This window comes from Ambystoma mexicanum, chromosome 9 (genome assembly GCF_040938575.1).
Source record: "Ambystoma mexicanum isolate Mex_15411 chromosome 9, UKY_AmexF1_1, whole genome shotgun sequence".
Taxonomy (NCBI): domain Eukaryota; kingdom Metazoa; phylum Chordata; class Amphibia; order Caudata; family Ambystomatidae; genus Ambystoma; species Ambystoma mexicanum.
In genome coordinates this window covers 860,207,736-860,228,951 of record NC_090931.1, presented here as the reverse complement: position 1 = coordinate 860,228,951, position 21,216 = coordinate 860,207,736, and the positions used below count along the sequence as shown (strand labels likewise).

The window sequence follows — 21,216 nt, the reverse complement described above, 5'->3', positions numbered from 1 at the left end:
GGCTTTTGCGCCTTTGTACAGTGAGGATGCGGAGTGTCCGCCGATGAGGCTTGGATGGGGAGGCGCGCATGTGCATCTCCACCTCCACCCCCACACTCCCCCCCCCCCCCCCCCCCCCTAATGCATTGGTTTCCAGTTGAGATATATTTTTGAATTTTGAATTCCTGGCCTGGACCAGTGCATGCATGTTGCATATGTACTTCGTTCTTGTACCGCAATGCTTTTGTTGTAAAATGTGCAGTGCGACACACCCTAGCACTTTACACCTTTACAAGCTTTAGTGCACAGCGCTGCCCACCCCAGACTGTGCCGCCTTCTCACCCATCCACCTTCTACTCACCTTATCTCTGGAACGGGAGCTCCTTGCCACCACAAGTGGCAGGGGAGTGGGCAAACGACACTTTCCAAAACACATTAATCTAGTCATTGCAAACCTCTTGGCCTCCTACATAACCCGCTTCTGTTTTAGATCCACGTGTTCACTGCTTAGTGGTTTGTTTTAGAGTTGGTAAGGGGCCTGTCTTTACGCTCCTGAAATCTTCTCGTTTGTAATTTTGGGCAGCATATTTCCAGTTAACAAGCTGCAATTCCTGCAACAATGTTTTTTGTTGTATTTTTTTTTTTTCTTCTCCCCTTGAGTGATTAACTTTGGAAGCCTTTTCTTTCAGGGATGACCTCTTGCATGCTGTTGCTTGCTGAACATTGTCTTGAGTACTAAAACCAGCCTCCTCCTCCCATACCCCATGGAGCATAGCCCACAGAACCCAAAGGGAAAGCTGTCATTAATGTCTGTTGGCAGTGTCAAAAACTGTTCTGACTTTCTCTCCTGATGGTTTGTGCCAATAGGGATTTGTTTTTTTTTGTTGCTGCAGTTCTGCCACCACACCATGACCTACCCACCACCTTTTCAGGCAGGATCTGGCTACATTGAGGATTGCCAGTGAACAGAATGGCACCTTCACGTTTCATGACCTTGGGTTCCTAAACTAGTGGGTGGGAGAAGTCGTTTGCTGATGTGCCAGCTAGGCCTGTCCGTCATAAAGGCACCTCACCACCTTCTTGCTCTCCCCTTTGTCCAGAAATGGGATGTAGTGTAAACCATGCTACCTCAGAGGTAGTTTTATTTTAATTAATTTTTTTGTGGCTGGTGCACTACTTTGCAGGGCTTCTGTTGTCGGCCCACAACTACTTCTCGAAGCAGGTGGTTTGTGGTAATTCTGGAAGATTGACTGTGGATGCTGGGACTACGTCGGTTCACTGGGAAAATTCAAGTTTTAATTTGTCCAGGTCCGGACTGGGACTCACCTGCCCTGTCTGGTTCCTTCAATGCTAGTACCATTGAGCTCGGGAGGATAGCTCTGGGGCAATGCGCTCGCCTTGGAAGCAAGACGACGTGTAGTAACACAGGTTCGATTTCTCCTGGTCTGAGCTTAGAAACCTCTGGGTATTAAGTGCGTTATAAATAACCAATTGCGATTACACAAGCGTGTCTGGGGTGCGACTCTGCAAAGGAGCTCATTTGGAATGTTACTTTGAGCATGGGTTGCAAAATATAGTGACTATGAAAATTGGGCATACAGACCCCATATTTAACTGTTTTTGGATCAGTTTTGAACCGGCGCTTGTGAAATGAGTTCTTTTTCAGCAAATGTATTTGTATGCCTAACAAAATCTGCCTGGTAGAAAGACTTAATGAATAGTGCACAAAGGTGTTGCCATGCCTGACGAAATCTGACCATGGCTATGTCAAATACTTGTAGGAGGGTCAAGTTTCCATGTACTCCTTGCACTGTCCACGACTAGCCTTTAGCTGGCAGGAGTGCACCAGGTTAGTACCAATGACCTGGAGGTCCCTCTGTGGCGAGCTGCCGCCATTCAAGTGCGTTTGTGAAGGTTGTGGGGAAAGGATTCGGTACAGTTCTGAATGCTCAACAGGGACACTGCTTTGGCTTGCATGCAACTCGTTTTTGTACTCTCCTTAAAGAGGGGTCAATGGAAGCAGTAATAGTTTCACAGAACAGTTATCCAAATAAACACACACTCAAGGTTTCTTGCTAAAACAATTATACATTTATTTGACCGTCCGTTATATAAGCCTTCTTTAGAAAGGGAGCAAAATATGAAACACTTATTCAAAACACACTTGGTTTCTGTAAATCAGATGATACCCATTGCGGATGGCACTCGGACACTTCCCACACCCTGAGGTGACTTAAATAGCTAGGACACTGTGGACATTGATTTATCACTGGTACATTTTACATCAATACTGAGTTTGGTGCAAAACATAGAACAGAGGAATAAAACAAAGGTTAACATAGTACATAAAGGGGTAAGTAATTTTGAAACCTTCCAATGTTCAGTAAATAAACCCTTTCCTTGGGAAAGAGGCAACAGAGTCCGAGGTAAGAAGAGTCAATCGGAGCCAGGATAGCCAATGTTAATTCCAGTTTCGAGGGGAGCTGAAGATCTTTGCAGGTAGATAAAATGTCTCGCACAATGTTTGTAGAAAATTAGAACACTAAGGGCCAAAACATGGGAGGCTTGTGAGGGGCAAAGCTTTAGCAACTCTGCAAGGAAAACAAGACCGATCTCAACTGAGGGCAAGCAAGGCTACACAACAAGGGGTAGGTTCTCTTAGACTTTACAGTATGTCTGGTTAGAAGAAATGGTTCCAGCTGGCTTCTGTTCCTGTACAGCTCTGCAGATCCTGTTGTTCCTGGGCCTCAGTTGTGGGGACAAGATGGAGGACGTCTGGGGACTCATGCTCTGCGATGGGAAGGTCAGCGGCAGCAATGGGCAAACTTCGATTCAGCGGTCCTTCAGTGTTTCAGCTCCTCGCATCTGACAGCAAATAGCAACACTGGTTCTTGGATACCACTTCAGACTTGCTTCTGGGGTCCAGCACTTTGAGGTGGCTTGGGCAGTCCTGCAATAGGGAAGTCTGGAGGATCTTCCTTGCGGGAGGAGCTCCCTTGCGCCAGGATCTTCCTAGCGCTCTGGTCCGACTTGAAGCAACACACACAATCTGGTGGTCCTCTCCCTGGCTCTTCGGTTCCAGCAGCAACTGCAGTGGAAATGCAACCGGCTTCGGGGAGGATGTCCAGATGTGCTTACTTTGGAGTTTGATTGGTCCCACCCACTCAAAGGGAGAAGTCGTTGTTGCAGGGCTTCTCTAGTCGAAGCGAATTTGGAGCTTCAGCACAGCAGCAGGGCTTCACCGGGCAAACCAACGGTCCAAGAGTTGCAGCAGGCGTCTCTTGCAAGTTGTTCTTCGGATTCCTTCATCCAGTGGTCGACTTGCCTTCCAAGCCAAAAATCCTCACCTTTTATGCAGGTTTCTCCCGTCAATCACACAGCAGGGTGGCTGTCCTTGCTGGGCAGCCAGGCGGCCAGTCACCTTTTGGGTGCATTCCTGTAACAAAGGGGATTAAGCACAAGGAGTTTCGGGCACCTCCCTAGCTTCCTGCCTCTGCCAGACATACTGGCGCCAGAGGCGGGCTTCACTCGTGAATCCCGACAAAATGAACAAAGGGACCAAACCTGGTTTGGCGCGCAGAGTGAAACTCGGGAAGGACCTTTCCAACAAGAGATGGTGAAACAAGACAAGGGCCATTTTGACACAATGGGCACTATAGGTGCCTTGCTGCGAACGCAGCCCGCGGTAAATGGTAGTAAAAAGTAAAGCACTACCACCAGCCATTAAATGTAGAAAGGGTAACATAAAAATGTTACATGAGAAACTAGACAAGGGGATTATAAGTTACCCATCCAGCACCCTATTGTAAGATTGTGTAACTTTCTAGACCCAGCACACACTATGTAAGTAAGTCAATTTCACGTCCCTGTTCTTGGAAACCATAGTTTATCCAAGAGAAGGTATTTTAAACCTTTGGGAAATGAGACTTCCCTGTGCCACTGCACTGAATGTGCTGTGATACAATGCAAAGATGCCTGTGGAGTTTGTCGACTCCAAAGTCAAAAACACAGAAAATAAATCGCATTAGGACTTTTTAGTCCAGCAAAAGGACTTGCCCTTCTAAGGTAGAAAGGAATAGCACATTTCTAAGACTTGTCCCTAACACACTCCCGAGCGGAAGATTTTAGCAAGACTGGTCACAATGTCTGTTTTTTTTAAAACCTAAATTGATATTGTAACTGAAATGTTTTACATTTTATTTTCACCAGGTCCTTTTTAACATGGAAGCAAATACTAAATGACCACTAGTCCACACTGGTGGCATTCAGGGGCCATTTGTTTGGACAAAAGTAGACTGCGTCCAACCAATGGCAATGCTTTTTACTAATGCTAGCGTTGTCTGGCTGAGAATGCATGTCATTAGAATGGGTGCATGCAGAAATTGTCTGATCTGTATTGGGTGCATAAGTGTGAGTTTAGCTTTATGGCGGATTGCCAGGAAGTGCTTCAATGTTAGTAACTGCGTGTGTAACTGGAATCTAACTGGTATAAACCCTATCCTTTGCAGCGCCTGTTTGGTTTGTCGGAGCCAAGCACATTATAGGTCGACTAAACTGTCATGGTTTTTCTTCCAGGCTTTTACCCATACGGCACAATATGATGTTGCGATCTCGGATTACTTCCGGAAGGAGTACAGCAAAGGTGTGGCTCAACTGCCACTGCGGTATGGCATGAACCCTCACCAGGTCCCAGCACAGCTGTATACACAAAGGCCCAAACTGCCACTCTCAGGTAAGCAATGGTGCTTGTGCCCTCAATGGGTCAAGACCTGAATTGACGCCCCACTTCCTGTCTCCATTAATTTACTTCCTCACACTTTACTGTTCCTTTATTTTGCTAGGGGGCGATCTACACAGTAGGCCTCGTGGCAACCTGGCTCTTGTGCACAAACAAAAAATGGCGAGAACCAGAAAGTAATGGCATAAAGTTTTGACCCTCCCTAACCAATTTCACCAACCGCGCCCACCCGATAATGTTTTTTGAAGTAACTGTGGCATACACTAGCCAAAGTTCTCAGCCAGGGTAGGCTGAACTCAACTGCTCCGAACATCTAAGCACATGATATTTGGTTAAGCTGTTTCCATCCCCTGCTGCTGTAAACCATGTGCCAGATCCTCACCTTGGTGTAGACTCACTGGGTTACCTGATTTTTGCGTTCAGTTCAATGTTTTGTGGGAGCAGCACATTGTAGACGGTCTGTATCGTTCTCCACAAACACAACTTGTCGGTGCCATTTTATGCAATGTGAGTCGGGCATGGATGTATTCCTGAATCATTGAACTGTTTGGAATAGTAGCTGCAACCTTGGGTAAGCTGGTGGCAGGAAACTACCAACATCTGAGTGCTGATTTGCCAAGTAGGCCACTCCCCCGATGTGGTAGGGAAGAGAGGCACCTTATCTTAACATTTAGTAGGTGCTCTTGCAAATGCTTGCTCTGCTGTTCCTAATTAGTGTTCCTTGTTTGGTGTCCCAATTGAGACACTTAGACCTGAAATCCATCCTTATCAGTTAGTACCTCATGGCTTCAAACTGTCGGAGAAGCTTGGCATTGATATTTTGATATTTGGCCATTTTTAATATCCATTTGTAAGTGATTTCAATCCGGCTCTTCACCAAGTCAATGCCTAGCGTGGGATGCACAACTGAAACCCTTAATTATTTGTGTCTGTTCTTCTTTTATTCTGAACGATGTACCACTTATATCACGCCCCTCTCTTTGAACGCTCATCCTTACCCCTCCCCCCGTCACACTGAATCAGGCTGGCTGGTTTGCAAAGTAAAAATATTTATATATTTATATATATATATATATATATATATATATATATATATATATATATATATATATATATATATATACACACAATATCATCACACTATTCTTAATGGGTATACAGTAATCACCAATGGGGGTGATGTCACACTAAACAATCTCTTTAATCACAAGGAGTAATAATGGGTAAAAACAATACACTGAAAATAATACTTTGGGTATGTTCAGTCAATTTGCAATGTGATTACTATTTCCCCCTGCACACCCCTAAATTCCCCCCCAAGATGCAATATAAAGAGATGGGGAGAGAGAGAACCGGTTTCAGGAATGCAGAACCTAAGCAAATATATCGATCCCAATTCCCCCCAGCAAACGCGAGAGAAACTGGAATGATTGCAGACTTGTCAAATGGTTTTAAAGTTGGCTTTGTATGAATTGGTAAAACACTAAAAATGGTTTAATTCACTATAAATTGAAATTCTAATGGGAGCCGCTTTGTATTGTTTCAGACAAATACTAGCAATGATATGAGGGTAATCCAGTTGAAAACCTAATTTTGAGGTCTGGTGCAATGAAAAGCTATTTTACAAGTTATAGATTTTGGCCAAATGAAAAATTTGCGGCAAACTTTTCCGCGTGGGGTAAGCGCGATTGCGGAACTACTATAAGGTGTAGACACTTTCGTTTCTAGCATAAAATATGAAGAAGTTATGGACGTTTTCGTGGAGGGCTTTTTTTTCAGAAAGAGGCAAAATTGTAAAACAAGGAAGCGCTTTTAAAATACAAACAAGGTTTCTTTATACTAGGGATGGACTATGAAGAAACTAACTACACGGATGCTCAGCTACTTGATCAAGGCAACTGCCAGCGATGCTTGCCTTCTTCAGATGCAATTATCAGCGCAAATATTACAGAATGACTATAGGATAAGACCGAGTTCAGGCAAGACAAAAAGGATTTCTAGCAATACAGTTCTGGATATAAGATGGATTTTGATTTGGATAGGGATGACTATGGACAGTACATAGGCTAGTGACAATCCTATACTATGGATACTCTCTACCAATGGTTTGAATAGAACCGCCAGGGATTCTTTCTGGGACAGACGGCTGAGCAGGCTGGACTGGTCTGGTTTAGCGATCAGCAAGGCGCTCTGGACACTGCAGGGCAGGACTGGACAGCAAGGCGCCCTGGTCTACACTGCAAAGCACGACTGGACTGGATCTGCAATGGCTCTGGTCTGCACTGCACAGCACCAGATTGGGATTTAATCTGCCCTTCTGGTTATGAATATAATTCTTTGGCAGGCAAGCAGTTACAGCACAGCCTGGCTGCTTCTTTGGTTTCCCCTTTAAGTTGAGGGATGGTTTCTGGAAGTTAGGCCCAGCTGTAAGTGGATCAGCTATGCTCTGCCTTTCTGCTTGCAAAGTTTTTGGAGTCTGGAACAAGGAGTATGAATGTATCTCCTTCAAAGTGCTTTGCCAAATTCGGGATGGTGGGTGGATCAGTGTGTCTTTCTAAGTCTTCAGCTGTCTGTGTTTGATAAAGAGGGGTATGCTGGATTATCCTAGGCACACTCCCTAGGTAGTCTATTGGCTAAATTCTGCTCTCTCCCTTGATTGGAGGAGAAAACAGTGTCACTGTGATGATGTGGTTTGAGGCAAAACATCCTCCCCTTTGCCTTTTGCACATAAAATCTATTTTTGATAGAATACATCTTTACATGTGTGCAATCTTTATACCAATAACATACATAGATCACATTTTGTGGAGCACACCCTCTTCCAAGCCTCGTTGCTGTGTGATCTTGGGTCTGGATTTGGCAAAATTTCACACTTTGTCTGGGCCACTATCTGGTTTGTCCACAATTTTGTACATGTGTGCATGATCTCTGGACATAATCGTATGTAGTTTCATGCTTCTGACATAAATACAATTGCTACAAAACCAGAATTTTCACTGCGCCTTCTCAGAACATCGCACAGATTTCTGGCACCTCTAAATGTGCACAAAACAAAAATCACATCTACACTGCTACTAATTCTATAATTTTTACACATTTGCACAGTCCGTGCTTTCTGTGCTTTGTGAATCAACAAAAATGTCTGTCTCCACCTCCATCTCTGCTCTGGAGCTGCAAGATAATCTCCGCCCTCTTCCTCTGGCAAAGGCCACTGTTGACACTTTACAATCTGCATATCCTTTCAGCCAAGGAAGGTTCATTGTCTCTTCCTAGAGCAGCCCAAAATCTCCTCCCCTCTTAATCAACACCTGAATGTGAGTTCCACACCTGAATGTGAGTTCCTGGTCCAGAGAGCAGAAGGGAGGTGCCTTGCCCAGTGGGGGGGAAGTTGCTTTGTAGTTTTGGCTTGAATCGGGCTTACTTTAAAAGTCACTTTGACATTTTTCTTTGTTGAAAATAAGCTTGCAATTTTAAAACCGTCAAATAGAACTCTAATTCCAGTCCTTAAACCATGGATATTTAATAGTTGCAACCTATATTACTTTTGATAACGGGTCACTTGATTTATAGACATTTGATTTCAATTGCACAAGTTTAAGCTTCTGATGCAACTAATGACAGCTGTCATACAGGCAGCCGCTGGTACTGCGCCCATATTTTGACAGATTTTCACAGGCAAGCACACTTTTCTGTGGATATTTTGATGATAGATTCTGCTTTTCCTGACATTGTGTGTTCATAATGATTCCTTAAATGAAGTGACGTGTAACACCCAGCAAAGATATCGGATGTTTTGTGGTATTTTGGTCCGGTATGTTGTATTTTTCAGCAACCAAGAAAAAGGGATTTAAGAGAAATTTCTGGGTTTCTTTCTAGAAAGCACTGCCTTTCAGGCAGGTTCCATTTTTCCTCGGTAGGCAGCCCAGTGACTGGTTTCAGCAGTGAGTCTCCTCCACTGACAACAGGCAAAGTAGATCTGGCAGCCATCTTTTCTGGTTTCAAAGCGCCATTTTCATAGGCTTTGGCACGCATCGGGCTTTTGCGGCCATTTTTGATTCTTTCATCATCAGCACACAGGGATGTCATAGGGCAGAGCCTAGTGGGTTAAAACATCCCACGCATTTCAAATGCATAATCTTTAAGTAGAGGGTGAAATTGAAACGCTAATCTGTATCAATTTTCGTTTTGCTTAACTCTCCATTCAGTGAAACATCTAATTCACATGTAATCCCTTAGCTGCTTAATATATTTCAATGATTCAGAGTTCTTTCGTTTGTTTTCCAGTTTGGGTTTTCTGCATGCTGTAGTGCTTACGAATTCTTTAAAGTAGTTCACATCTCGTAGACTACAACTATTTTTCAAAACGTATCTAATGCTGATCATTTCTGTTTGGCATCACCAACAATTGTGAGCACTCTTGCTCCAGAAAGGCGAATCCAAGAACATGGAGACTGGTTTCGAATGTGCTGGTATTGGGCATTTTGACACATGCCATGATTACCTTACTGTAGGAAATGAGGCGAAGGCTGGGATGCTAAATCCAAAGCAGCCACAGTGAAGGTAAAATAGCTTTTTCTAATGCTGCAATTTCGCTCATGTGGCCTTCCTGAGTAAGGCACCGTGAATCTGCCCTGGCTTAATCCTCAAACCTTTTGCACTGACTTGCTGGTCACTGGTTCGAGGCCCCCACCTCCCCAACATTACTTGTGGCCAGTTTCTGAAATCTCACTAAAGCATTTTCGTGTGAAATGGTTTTGGTGGGGGGGAAACATTCTAGCACCATAGGTATTTGCCCATAATCTGGTTATCCACTGGTTTACCGTTTCATGCATGTCTGCTGCAATTGCTTTCAAGGCTCTTGTCCATTTCAACTTCATTGAGCGCAGAGCAAGTGTGGAACAAACTGTTACAGAAACCCTTAATCAGGAAAGTTTATTCTCCATGTAGACCTGTTCTCAGTAGCTGCTCAGTGTTTGTGATGCTCTGCCTTTAAAAGATTGCATTCTGTTTCCTATTCTACAGACTGCTATTTCGAAGCTGGCATTTCCGTGTTATCTTAAACCTAGCACTTGCAAATTGCTGGCTGCATTACCACTGTTTGTTGCCTTTATTATTTATTGTTATTTATCTGTTTCTCCTCTGCTTCGCACTTTCCACCTCTCCCCCTTCCATGCACTTTTCCCCTCCCCCCTCTCCCATGCACTTGTGCGTTCTCAATGTCACTGGGCCTAGTAAGATCGCTGTTTTATTCTCCCCTGTTCCCCTCCCATGCCTTGTTGCGCTCTGAAACACTTGTGTACGAGCGCGATAGAAATAAAATATCAATCAATCCCTTCCTAAATAAAATGTAGTTCGTTTTAATAAAATTGGTGATCCCAGACGACGGTGGGTTTCTTAACCGTTTGTTGATGAATGGTTCTGATTTCTTGTGATGAAGTTTGTGGCAACTACTTGTTAAAATGCACTTTTCAGCATTCGTGGAATTCCTAAATTTACAATGGCCTTTATCTTCATTTGACCTTAAGTTGGTGTTTACATAGAATGTTAGGAAATTAAGCGGCAAGCTGGACATTTGTAGATGCTGGAGGCCAGTAAAATGTTTGGCCCCACTTAAACATTACAGTGCTTAGAGTTGTCACATTAAATCTTTAGCACAGTTGGTGGCAAATGTATACCAATGAGGCACGTTTAGACCATAAACTTAGCCATGAGTTGGAGCATTTTAAAAAAAAAATGTACATGTGAATTTTATGGTTCGCCCCTAAAGATCTGTGTTCATAACACCACCACAAAACCATTAACACTTGTCAAACATGGTAGGATTTATAGATCCCTTCACTGAGGTTTTAGGGGAGTGGGGCTGTAGCCCCCGCAAACCCCGCCCCCCCACTCCCTTATGAATTCCTGTGAAATTGAGTGTTGTGTACTGCTTTTATTAAAGCACACCTACCCTATTACATTAGTCAAAACCTGATTAGGAATGGACAGATATTTTACTGAAGCATTTGGGAGCTCTTCCCTTGAGCCATCTTCAAAGTGAAAGTAGTGGAAGGGATGCATTTGTAAGCACAAACCGGCCAATAATATGAGTCCCAACTTGACACTTTTGAAAACCACTTTGCAGAAAAAGGTTCGGTGTATTTTGATCTGTCAGCGCTGATGTCCCTGTTAATATAATGTAATTAACTGTAACTTTGCTGGATTTCAATGGGACGTATGGAAATTACTTTATGGACTGACAATTTGGCATTCATTTGCCCATTATCAGTGTACAAGATACCCAAAATAGCAGAAAATGTCTTTCTACCAGGAGAGTACATTGGGAGCAACACTTCTTCTGACAATTGTATGTGACGGCATCAAACGTACTAGTTCAAAAAATCTGCTAAGGCAAATTAGGAAAATTTGCTGTGCCACGTTTTCCCATTATGCACTTGCCAGCTCAGCAAAGGTAGAGAAGATGGCAATTTTCACCAGGACACTAACCCGGGCATGGGGTTCAAATTTGCTTTGTGCCCATAAATGAGCAGAAGATGGGAGTTTATTCACAAGGACAATGCAATGTGTATGGTACTTTTTTGCCAAATTTGCACATGTTGTGCATGCACACAAGGCAATAGAAGTTTTGAATTGTGGCAAATTGGGCCTTTTGTGTTACTTGCTAAGCTTCAGTGAATAACCCCATTGCAACCTACTTAAATGCAATGTTGGAATGTTTGGTTCATTTCAACAGTTTGACTAGATTGTGTACCCTTTTCAGCCAGCTCACCAACTAGTGTTATGTAGCTTAGTGGCGCAGCGAACGTCTCATGGATCTGGCCCAATATGTGCCAATTCATTGCGGGGCATTTGTAATGCTGATTACAGCAGCATTTTTTATGGTCTGCACGCTGATGCTTATGCCGGCCTTCTTCTGGACCTCCTTGCATTGCTAGGTATGTCCACTTACATTGCATGCCCACATCTGTCAGTCCAGAAAATCTAGACATCCTGGGTGGAAGGAAATGCATGATAATTGGTTGGCCGAGGACCAACCGCCTCATTTAAAGTGTTAAGAATACATGCTCATTAGTTATTACGTAGCTATTGGCCCAGCTAGAGTGCGGCCATTTTAAGATGACTAGAATCGCCATTTTTGTTTTCTCTGTTCTCTTAACGTTGCCGCTTTGTCTCATGTAAAACTGCTTTGCTGTAGATATTATTTCGCTTCAATGGTCCAAGGCTATGAAAACATGTTGCAACATTACACTGGAGAGCCAGACAGAAATGCCCGATTCCCTCCCTCATATATCCTTGAAGACAGGGAGCAAGGCATTTAATCAGTACATGAATGCCAGCGAGTCTCTTGAAAGACTAGCGATGTACGAAACTAGCATTTAAAGAGTTGAATTATGTTCTTCTTTACGGCCCCCCTTCCTAAGGCCAGTGAGGCCCTGGAGAGCGGGCTGACCTCCAGAGCGAGAATCGAAACTTGGAGATTGGGAGGCCTGGTATGCGCCAGTCTCCTACGCACAGCTTGCCTATGAAAAACAAACGCAGTGTTCTCGCAAATAAAGAATGATGTCTGTAAAACTGGAGACTGCAACCTGTTACTAAATATGGTGGTCCAAGGTGTCATATTTGTCACACTGGCCAATCATCGCCTCTAATTGGTTGCATCAAATGTGTCATACTGTATCATTGCTGATTGTAAGGTGCTCCTTTTGTATATATGTAACTGATATACGTCGGTTTCTTGCGTCCCCTGTGTTCTGTTTAGACGCACGTTGCTGGGCGTGAGACCACTTGGCCAATTGGGACTATTTTTTTTGTATTGCAATAAACCCTAGATTTTGGGAACGGAAGCTTGTGTTTGGCGTATCTATTCGTGTGTAGTGACTTTGCCTTGTTTCCACATTCGAGGGTCCCTCAGGGGCCCCTTCACATCCCTTGCCCTCATCCTAAAGATCTACCCAACTTTGCTCCTTCCTAGCATTACTTAAGGTTTCCTTTGCCACTTTGACTGGCAAAGTGCTCCGACAGCATAATCTATTGAGGCACTATTCAAATGCAAGATAACACTGACCAGCCAGTGCGGGGGCAACAATAGACTTTCTTCTGCTTTCACTTGCACTAGCCTGGTCGTCATGGGGCTCATCTCTTCCGACACCTTAACCCTCTAACTCCGGCTCTTCCATGCTCGTTGTGCATGGATCCATCCATCGCTATCTCTTAGCAAACGCTGCTGATGCTTTACTAATTGCATATCTGATTTGCCCAGAGGTGGCTGTTTGGCTAGCTCTCCCACACCGTCCTGGCACAGGCTACATTGCCATTGCGGTCTAGTTCATGCAGTACCTCCTCCTTGGCCTCCACTCCAAGGCCCAGAGCAACTTGCGAGCAACGTTTTAGGGCAAAGCGAGCAACTCGTTGCTCATGAGCTACACTTTGGGGATCAAAGAATCTATTACGTGGATCCCCTAACTTCGGTTTTGAAGCAATCGTTCTGTGCTGGGGGAGTGCAAAGCAAAATTTTGTTTGTTGTCACCAGGAGTTTGGGGGTGCATGGCCATATGATCAAATCAATTTGGGAGACACTAGTCCAGTCCTGGTTTTTACTTTGCATTCTGCAACTCGTCCTGGATTCTACATCTAGGACAAACCCCCATAATATAAGTTAAAACCAGGACTGGACTAGTCTCCAAAATAGAATGGATGATGTGGATTGTATGGTTCAGTTTCGAATAGTCCAGGCAACAGTGCTGCTTAAAGTGGCATGTCCCACAGGCTTTATTTGGAAGGGACTGTAAAGGCAGCAGTGTAAAGACAATGGCAAGCAACCACAAACTGTCAAATTGAAGTGGGTCTCCTCTACCCATAGTTTGCTGGCTCTATTGGTTACTCCACCCTCTTCAGTTGTACACTGCTGCTTCATGTTGGTCCAGAGGGCATCTTGGAGGCTTTTCAGCCATTTGGTCCAGGTGAAGGAGCAGGGTTTAAAATCCAGTTAATCTTTTGAGCTGTGCATAGCTTCGCCTTGCCTTTAGTGAATCGGAGAAGGTTTCTTCAGCAGTTTCCACAGAATATTTAGGAGGTTGTCTCGTTGCAGGTTCCCCCATCTTATCGGAATATTAGTGGTAGTTTGTACTCTGCCTCCAATTACACACATGCACCCCTTCAAACATTTTCAGGCCACCCAATCACTTTGGGTCACCAAATTCAAGCCTTCCTGCACCACAATGTGGATTCGGCCATGAATCCAGACTTGATATTGAAAATCTGCTTGATCCGCGCGGGCCTCCCCTGACCATGGGCATCCTTGGCTCGTGGTGCCACTCTCTGGAATAATATCAAACATTTCAAAACCAGTTGGAGGGTGTTGCACCAGGATGTTTTATTTTTTTTTTTTTCGATCTCATTCACTTGCATTGGAAGAGCCAATTTTCGGCAGGATAGTTTAAAACGTCATTAAAAATAGCCTGCATTTTGGGCATATGCAAACATCTGGAGAGCTTTGTAGGGATGTAGAGCCTAGCCTGAGTTAATGCAGAGGGTGTAAATGTTTGCATGAGCTCAAAAGGAGTTCAAAAACCAATCAAACCAAGTTACTGTACCAGGAAGTGTATATGCTTTTATTATTGGCAAGTGCTTTATAACATTTGTATTGCGCGCTCAACCCGCAGGCAACTGGGCGCATTGGCTTAAGAATATGGTTACAGAAGCAGTTACATAGTGCATAGCATATTGTGTTGGTATCATGCTAGTAAGCTTACGAATTTGGTTGGAAGTAGTGCAAATCAAGTATAGTGTATGCTTACGATTGTGGTTACAGGCATTGCCAGCTTAAGAGGATGGTTACAAGTTTGGCCGTTTTAGAATCATGGTTACATAGTCGGTGGGCTCAAATTGGTTAGAGGTTATGCTGATCACATATAATGCATACTTCAGAATTTTAGTTGCAGTGGCTGTGGGGGGGGTCACAGACTAGTGTAGGACTTCTAGGTTATATGCGGCTGGTGGTGAGTGAGGCTTGATGTCCTGTGTAAAAAAGCAACGTTTTTTTAGCTTTTTGCAGAAGGATAGTAGGGCTGGATCCAGCCTTATAGCTAGAGGCAAGGCATTCCAATAGTTGGCTGCCATGACGGGCAAGCTTACACCCCCTGCTTTTTGTCTGAAGAATCTCGGCTTGGTTAATTGGCCGAGATGGGCAGTGCGTGTCTGGCTTGTGCAGCTTTCCATGTTCCTTGCTCTTCTGGGCTTACCCAGCTAACTGGCTGTTCCGAAACAGGCACAATTCAGATCTTTCCTAACCAGTCCTTTTCCAAGGTTTCACTGGGTGTCTGCTTATTCTCATCTTTCCTCGTGCAAGGATATTTGCTCTGGTCCTGCACTGGAAGGCTCTGCACTTATGCTTGTCTCCCATGAACATCGCGACCTGGATTTAGTGCAAGGGGGGGGGGGCATGAGACTTGAACTGGTAAGCCAGTGTACCATATGGTTCTGGTCTTCATGAGACACTGGGTTGGGTACTTGGGGCGGCCATTGCCAGATATGTGACTAGGTGTCAGGAATTCATTCTTGAAGCTGCATTGTTTGGCTATGAAAATGTGTATGTGACAATTAACTCCCGATTGGGTGGCTGCCAAACGTTTGCGTGGTGCAATTGCCTGGGGAATCTACAGGTTTGCACATGTTGCATCCTTTGCTGTATGAAGACTTACTATGCAGTGCACGTCTGTCTTGGGTTTTCTTTATTCGTCCCAGTGACCTCACTCAAGGTCCTTGTGCTTCATCCTTGGTCGATGGATTTTGGGGGGTTGGGAGGGTCATACTCTGTATATGATTACCCGAACAATGACCTGACTGCTCCTTTTTTAGTGTTGGCTGGCTTGTTGTCTTGTTCATAGACTAACCTTGTGCCCATATGAAAGTATTGGATGCAAGCTGTGAATCACTACTTGTGATGGCTCGTAGCTGAAGTTTGACTGCTTCTTTAACCTAGAACTATGGCCTTTGCTTAACCTCTTGGTGTACATTGTAGTTTAGATCTGTGCTGAAATCATGGATTAAAAGACCCTGAAAACCTGGCCATGTATTACTTCTGAGGAAGTTTCTGGCAAATGCCTTACCTGTAGAATCCAACTTTTGTTTTGCCAAAGCCCACAGAAGAGTTTATTTAGCCCCTGCATTTGGTCATCATACTCTCCCACCCCTCGCTCCCCTTTTGAGGGTATAGGCTGCACGTTGCCTTGGGGATGCCGACAATATACAGTGGAAACGATGACCTAGCTAAGGATTAATAAACTTGGGGCCTCATAAAAATCAGTCCCCTGTTGGGTTACTTACTCCGGAAACTTGTTGACACTGCAGCATGAGGCTTAAAGGCAGGGGGAGGAGTTGCTTAGTAACGTCCTTTGCTGTATGAAGACTTACTATGGGAGAAGATCATTGAAACATTTCAGAAATCTAAATATTAATGACGGGTGAGCCCACACCAGAGCTGCGCTTGATTGACTCTTGACTCGGGCCAACGGGAATTTATTTTTAGCATTCAGGGTTCTTGTTTTGCATGTAGTGCTTCTATGGACTTTCACCCATAAGTGTGATTTCATCTTGCGCCCATCAATAACTCCAATGTGACATGCCCTTGGTTAATCAAAGTTGGTTTGCCTTTACCGATGAGCTGTTGGCAGAAGGCTAGTCAGTGTTAAGTGGGGTCTGGTTCTCGAGCAGTCCACACCCTGGCTTCAGTCTTGCCATAGACTGATCTAGTCAAGCATATATTTCCTGAAGCCCATTGGCCTGGTTTCTGAGGAGGGCCTTTTGACCCACCCAGAAAGAAGTCTGCTTGATTGTAGCTTCCTGGAATTCATTCATGCTCCAAACTAGTTCTAGATTGCACAAATTCTTGTTTCAGGCTATTACCCTACCATACTACTAAAAAAACAAAATACCGGTGATTGACTAGCTTTTGGGCACATCATTGTGACGTGTGTCCAAAAATAAGGCACTGTACAGCAGAGGTTTGCTATTTCAGCCCATGCTGTGTTCAGGAACTAAAAAGCAACAATTTAATGCGCCCAAAATTACTGTGCAGCAAGTCTTTTGTAGCGCATGGGCTTGCGCCAAGTTTGGTTTTATACAAATGGGGATTGGGTGCAAATTTTAAAATGAACTGGCCGATTTGCCAGAAACCCAGACCTAACGTGCTACTCGTTACTCGTGCAGTAGGACCGCATTTGCTTGCTTTATGCCGGAGTAGGCTATTCAGGCCTCTTGGTTTTATTCTTGCTGCTTCTAGTACTTCGAATGTTGCTTCCTAAATGAATGAACATTGTATAGCATAGTTGTAGGACTGCATCCATTAATCCTACTCTATTTAGGATTACTGTTTTGATTGGAGTGCGGCAATGTGTGCATAAGGAAATTTCTTTTACAAACATTTTTATTTATTTTCATTACTGGCCGATTTCATGAAACTGGATTGTGGGGTTAGGGCTGCTCCTTCATTCTTAATGCTGTATTTAGAAGTATTTGAGCGGAGAAAATGCATAGAGTGAAATCTCTGCTGTTCCACACCTGCACTTTCATATACATTCACAAATCGAAAAGATATCTTGGCAATTGAAGTGCTTGCTTAAGCCGAGTGTTACTTTGTGAGCTACCCAGCCGCCCACCCCCCGGTTAACTTCCCCTCTTAGCACCTGTGACCAGGTGATGAAGCAACATTTATGCAGGAGCATGCTTCGTTGCCCATGTACTGTGGTCCCCCAGCCTCCACACTGACCTCAAGGGTCCTGCACTTGTGCTTGCCTGACAATAGCTCGGGGGCAACGCGATCGCCTTGGAAGCAAGACGACACAGAGCACCTCATCAATCTTACTCTAAATGATCTTCGTCTAACCAACGCCGCCCCTCCCACCACTGTCCTACTCCTGATTTACATCCATGCGGGCTGCAGTTTTTTTTTATACGCAGTCTAAGCTAGGGTAATAGCTCACGAGCCCACATCCCAACAGTCCACACTTCTTTCCTGGATTTATGTTGCAACGTTTCACCTCTTCGGTATGATATGTTGGTTTTCTGAGCGAGTTGGGGCGGCTTCAACTTTTTTTTTGGTTTTTTTTCAACCTTTTTTGTTTTTGGTCCCCAGTACTGAATGGATCCCCAGGGTTCATCAACCTCTGCGATGCCCTCAATGCCTGGCAGCTGGTCAAGGAGCTGAAGAAGGCATTGGCTCTCCCTGCTGCCACATCCTTCAAGCATGTCAGTCCTGCAGGTAAGCAGCGGTTCAGGTGCAGAACCATTGGGGGTCTGATTGGAATCCATGCTCAGAATCCTACATTTCAGAGCTTGTAATAAAATCACTACAAATAAATGTCAGTATCTTCATTCCAAGTCTTTGCCACTTTCCCACTGCTTTTCTCCAGACGGAAAGTTGGTGAGAAATAATCCCAGGGGAGTGGAGAGTGGGGACAGGGGAGTGGGCAGTTGTCAAAAGCCAGTTGGTTTTCTGCTAGACATTTGCCCTCGTTGGTAGCCATTATTCTCCCAATGCCAGCTTCAGATGGAGCAATGACTACTCTTTCATCTGGGGTAGCCACTCAACCCACCTGATGCACGCCCTTGTGAAAGGCTGTCCTGTTGCTATCTTAATATTTTAGGGCTACTCTCTAAATTCAATATTTGCAGGGCGAGGCTGAGGACGCTTCCCTGGATAGAAGCAATTTCGAGTGGTAAAATTAGGACTGATTTTTAATCGATGGGGAAAGTGCGTGACTGTCATGGCTGCATGTTAACCTTGCCCCTAAAGGTCAATGGCCGTTCTCACAGCAGAACATTGGTTGCACGTTACCAGATGACTGCTGATTATCCTAAATCTATGCAATTTCCAGGGGATTTATAAAGCGAAAAACTAGTTTGAACAATGGAGCCCACTAAAGCTGTAGAGCTGTATAATTGTAACACGTGGCCACTAGTCAAATATATTCCTGGCATAAAGACCCCGGTTCTGGCTTGCCTTGCATACTAGTGTAACAGATCAGTGACCCCTTTTTGTAATTTACTTTTTCAGGTGCTGCAGTTGGTGTACCTCTTACAGAGGCTGAAGCTCGTGTCTGCATGGTCCACGATTTGTTCCAGACCCTGACACCACTAGCGACCGCCTATGCCCGAGCAAGAGGTTAGTGGCTCCCCGGACACTCCAGTTAAGCTGCTATGATTAAATGCGATGGAGGTTGTAATGTGGAATAATTAAACTTCTAGCTCTAGGATGAGAACAGGTAGTTAAAGACTTGTAAATTCAAATTTCGCATACTTGTTAATCTAGCCTATTAAAACAGCAACTGCACATAACGATGTGCACCGTTTAAAAAAAAAAAAAAGAACCTCATTCAACAGATGGGCATCTACAACACAATGTGGAAGTTATAGTGTAGCCATGGTTCCCAAACTCCGTTCTAAAGTTCAGTGTGACCGCAACCGTGTTTCACCAAAAATGTAGATCATGCTACATCTTCCCCTTTGTTTACACCTGGTATGATTTTTTTTTCTTAACGACCATCTGCATCTTGAACCACCTCAAACATAAATGGAATACATCCATTAACTACAAATGGCAATATTTTACATTTACATATTTTATGTGGTGACAACTAACTTGATAACTTATATTGATGTGGAAGGAATCTCCTTGCAACCTGTGGGTACCTTTTTAGATCTCTGCATCACAGATGAATTCATCCTTTTCCATTTGTGGCCTTATTTTGAATGTATGTAATGCATTGGTTATATGATCACCCACCCTTGGGGTGTGGCCTTCGAAGTATATGTGGACTCTGTACAAGAGGTGAAGAACTAGACTTCCCGCGTCTTTCCGGACACTAATCTTCATGTATTGAAATATAATTTATTTGAAATTCTCATGGGTTTAACAGGGATCGAAATCTACATGGAATAAGCAGCTCCTGGGTATCCAGCAAAAACCAGTGACCAGGGAAACGAGGCGCTAGTAAATGGCGTTTACGCAACTCTTCCACATCACAAGCAAACCTATCATTTTGTCCCTTATTTACAACCCCATATGCTTTAAATGTTGTATAGAGGTGTCCTAATGTTTGTGTGGACTGTCCCAAAATGCACGTAGTTCTAGCAAGGTATGAAAACTAGAGCTGGGTAACCACTACTGTCAGCTTCTATACTGATCGGTTTGTAATTAAAGGACTTCCGGTCCTGAGATTCTGACACTTGCAATGGGATGGTGTCTTCACTTCATGCGCTCACTTTTTGTGGGGTGTTTTTGTTCAGTTCTCATCGTTTGTTCCCGGTTCTTCCTCACTCTTGGACTTGCTCAACGTCTCACCTGGTCCTCATGCATAATACCCAACCTGACTGCCTCTTGCTTCCCATTGGTCTTTCCCCATCACCTGACTCTGCGGGCAAACCTTTTCCTGCACTTGGGCTGCGCTTTCCTGGCCAAATGTCTTAAAGCCTGTCAGTAAGCTAGTTGGCAAGCGACTGCAGTATAACAGTGGTGCCAGTCTCCACACAATATAAGGCACTCTCAAGGGGGTTGGTGACTGCACTGAACCCCCCCACCTCACTCATCCACCTCTAGGATGGGATTGGCACTGGCAGATGACCTGTTAGGCTGCTTATCAGTTTGGGGAGGTGGACCCCTGACCCTTTCACATAACTTTGCTTCTAGGGAGTATGTAGACCAGGGAGTGTTATTGACCAGCATGTGCTTTTAACAGTTTGCCATATTCCTATTGAAACAGGATTCCAATTTGCCAGTTGCCATTTTGTAAAGAGCTGCTTGCATGATGAAAACCGTACTATGATCTTTAGATGGTGAACTACTGCCTCCCAATGTAGAGGTTCGTCTCAAAATGACGAGAAACCATCGTGCTTGTTAAACTCTCACATTGAATTACTAGCAGTAATGCACGCTGTTTTTATCAAACTTTCTCCATCCGTTTTCCTCTGAAGTTTGAATCTCTCAAAGGTGGCCAAGATCTATCCCTCTGTGTCTAGTGTGCACACAATGTTATGACTGTGGTAAGTGACCATAAGTGTATAAATTACTAAGACTGACCTGTTTCCTGTGTACAGTAGATAACCTGGATAAAGTCAGTAAATCCCATTTGTAGACTCCTTCTAATTTAATCTTGTATGCGAAGGGCGTCAGGTTTACTGCAGGCTATTCAAATTCAATTCCCATTACCACAAACTGGGCAAAGACCCAACATTGCAGTCGGTGAGGTTTCTGCAGCCTCTTACTAAGCTTTAACTAAGGCTCTTGCCTCAGAAACCTTAATTTTCTAGCATCCTGAAGGAGGTGCCAAAATATATAATCTGGTTGAACTAACACATTACTTTCATTGGCCCATATTCATGGAGTAATTCTGGTTTTCGTCTCAATTTGGGTGTCCCTGTGGATGTATCCTCAAGATGCCTCGCCTTATTTTTAAGGGATCTCCTCCTTGCCATTTTCTGTTTGTCGAACATATGGGGATGGT

The 21,216-nt window shown here is 44.1% G+C and overlaps 1 protein-coding gene across 1 annotated transcript in view; it reads left to right on the top strand.

Moving 5' to 3' along the window:
* The window catches only part of ATIC (5-aminoimidazole-4-carboxamide ribonucleotide formyltransferase/IMP cyclohydrolase), a 185,870-nt gene that overhangs the window by 56,795 nt on the left and 107,859 nt on the right, over nt 1–21,216 (top strand). The window contains exons 7-9 of the mRNA XM_069615935.1: nt 4,555–4,711; nt 17,850–17,975; nt 18,771–18,878. Coding sequence (XP_069472036.1) covers nt 4,555–4,711; nt 17,850–17,975; nt 18,771–18,878 — 391 coding nt within the window. The remainder of the gene's footprint in view (nt 1–4,554; nt 4,712–17,849; nt 17,976–18,770; nt 18,879–21,216) is intronic.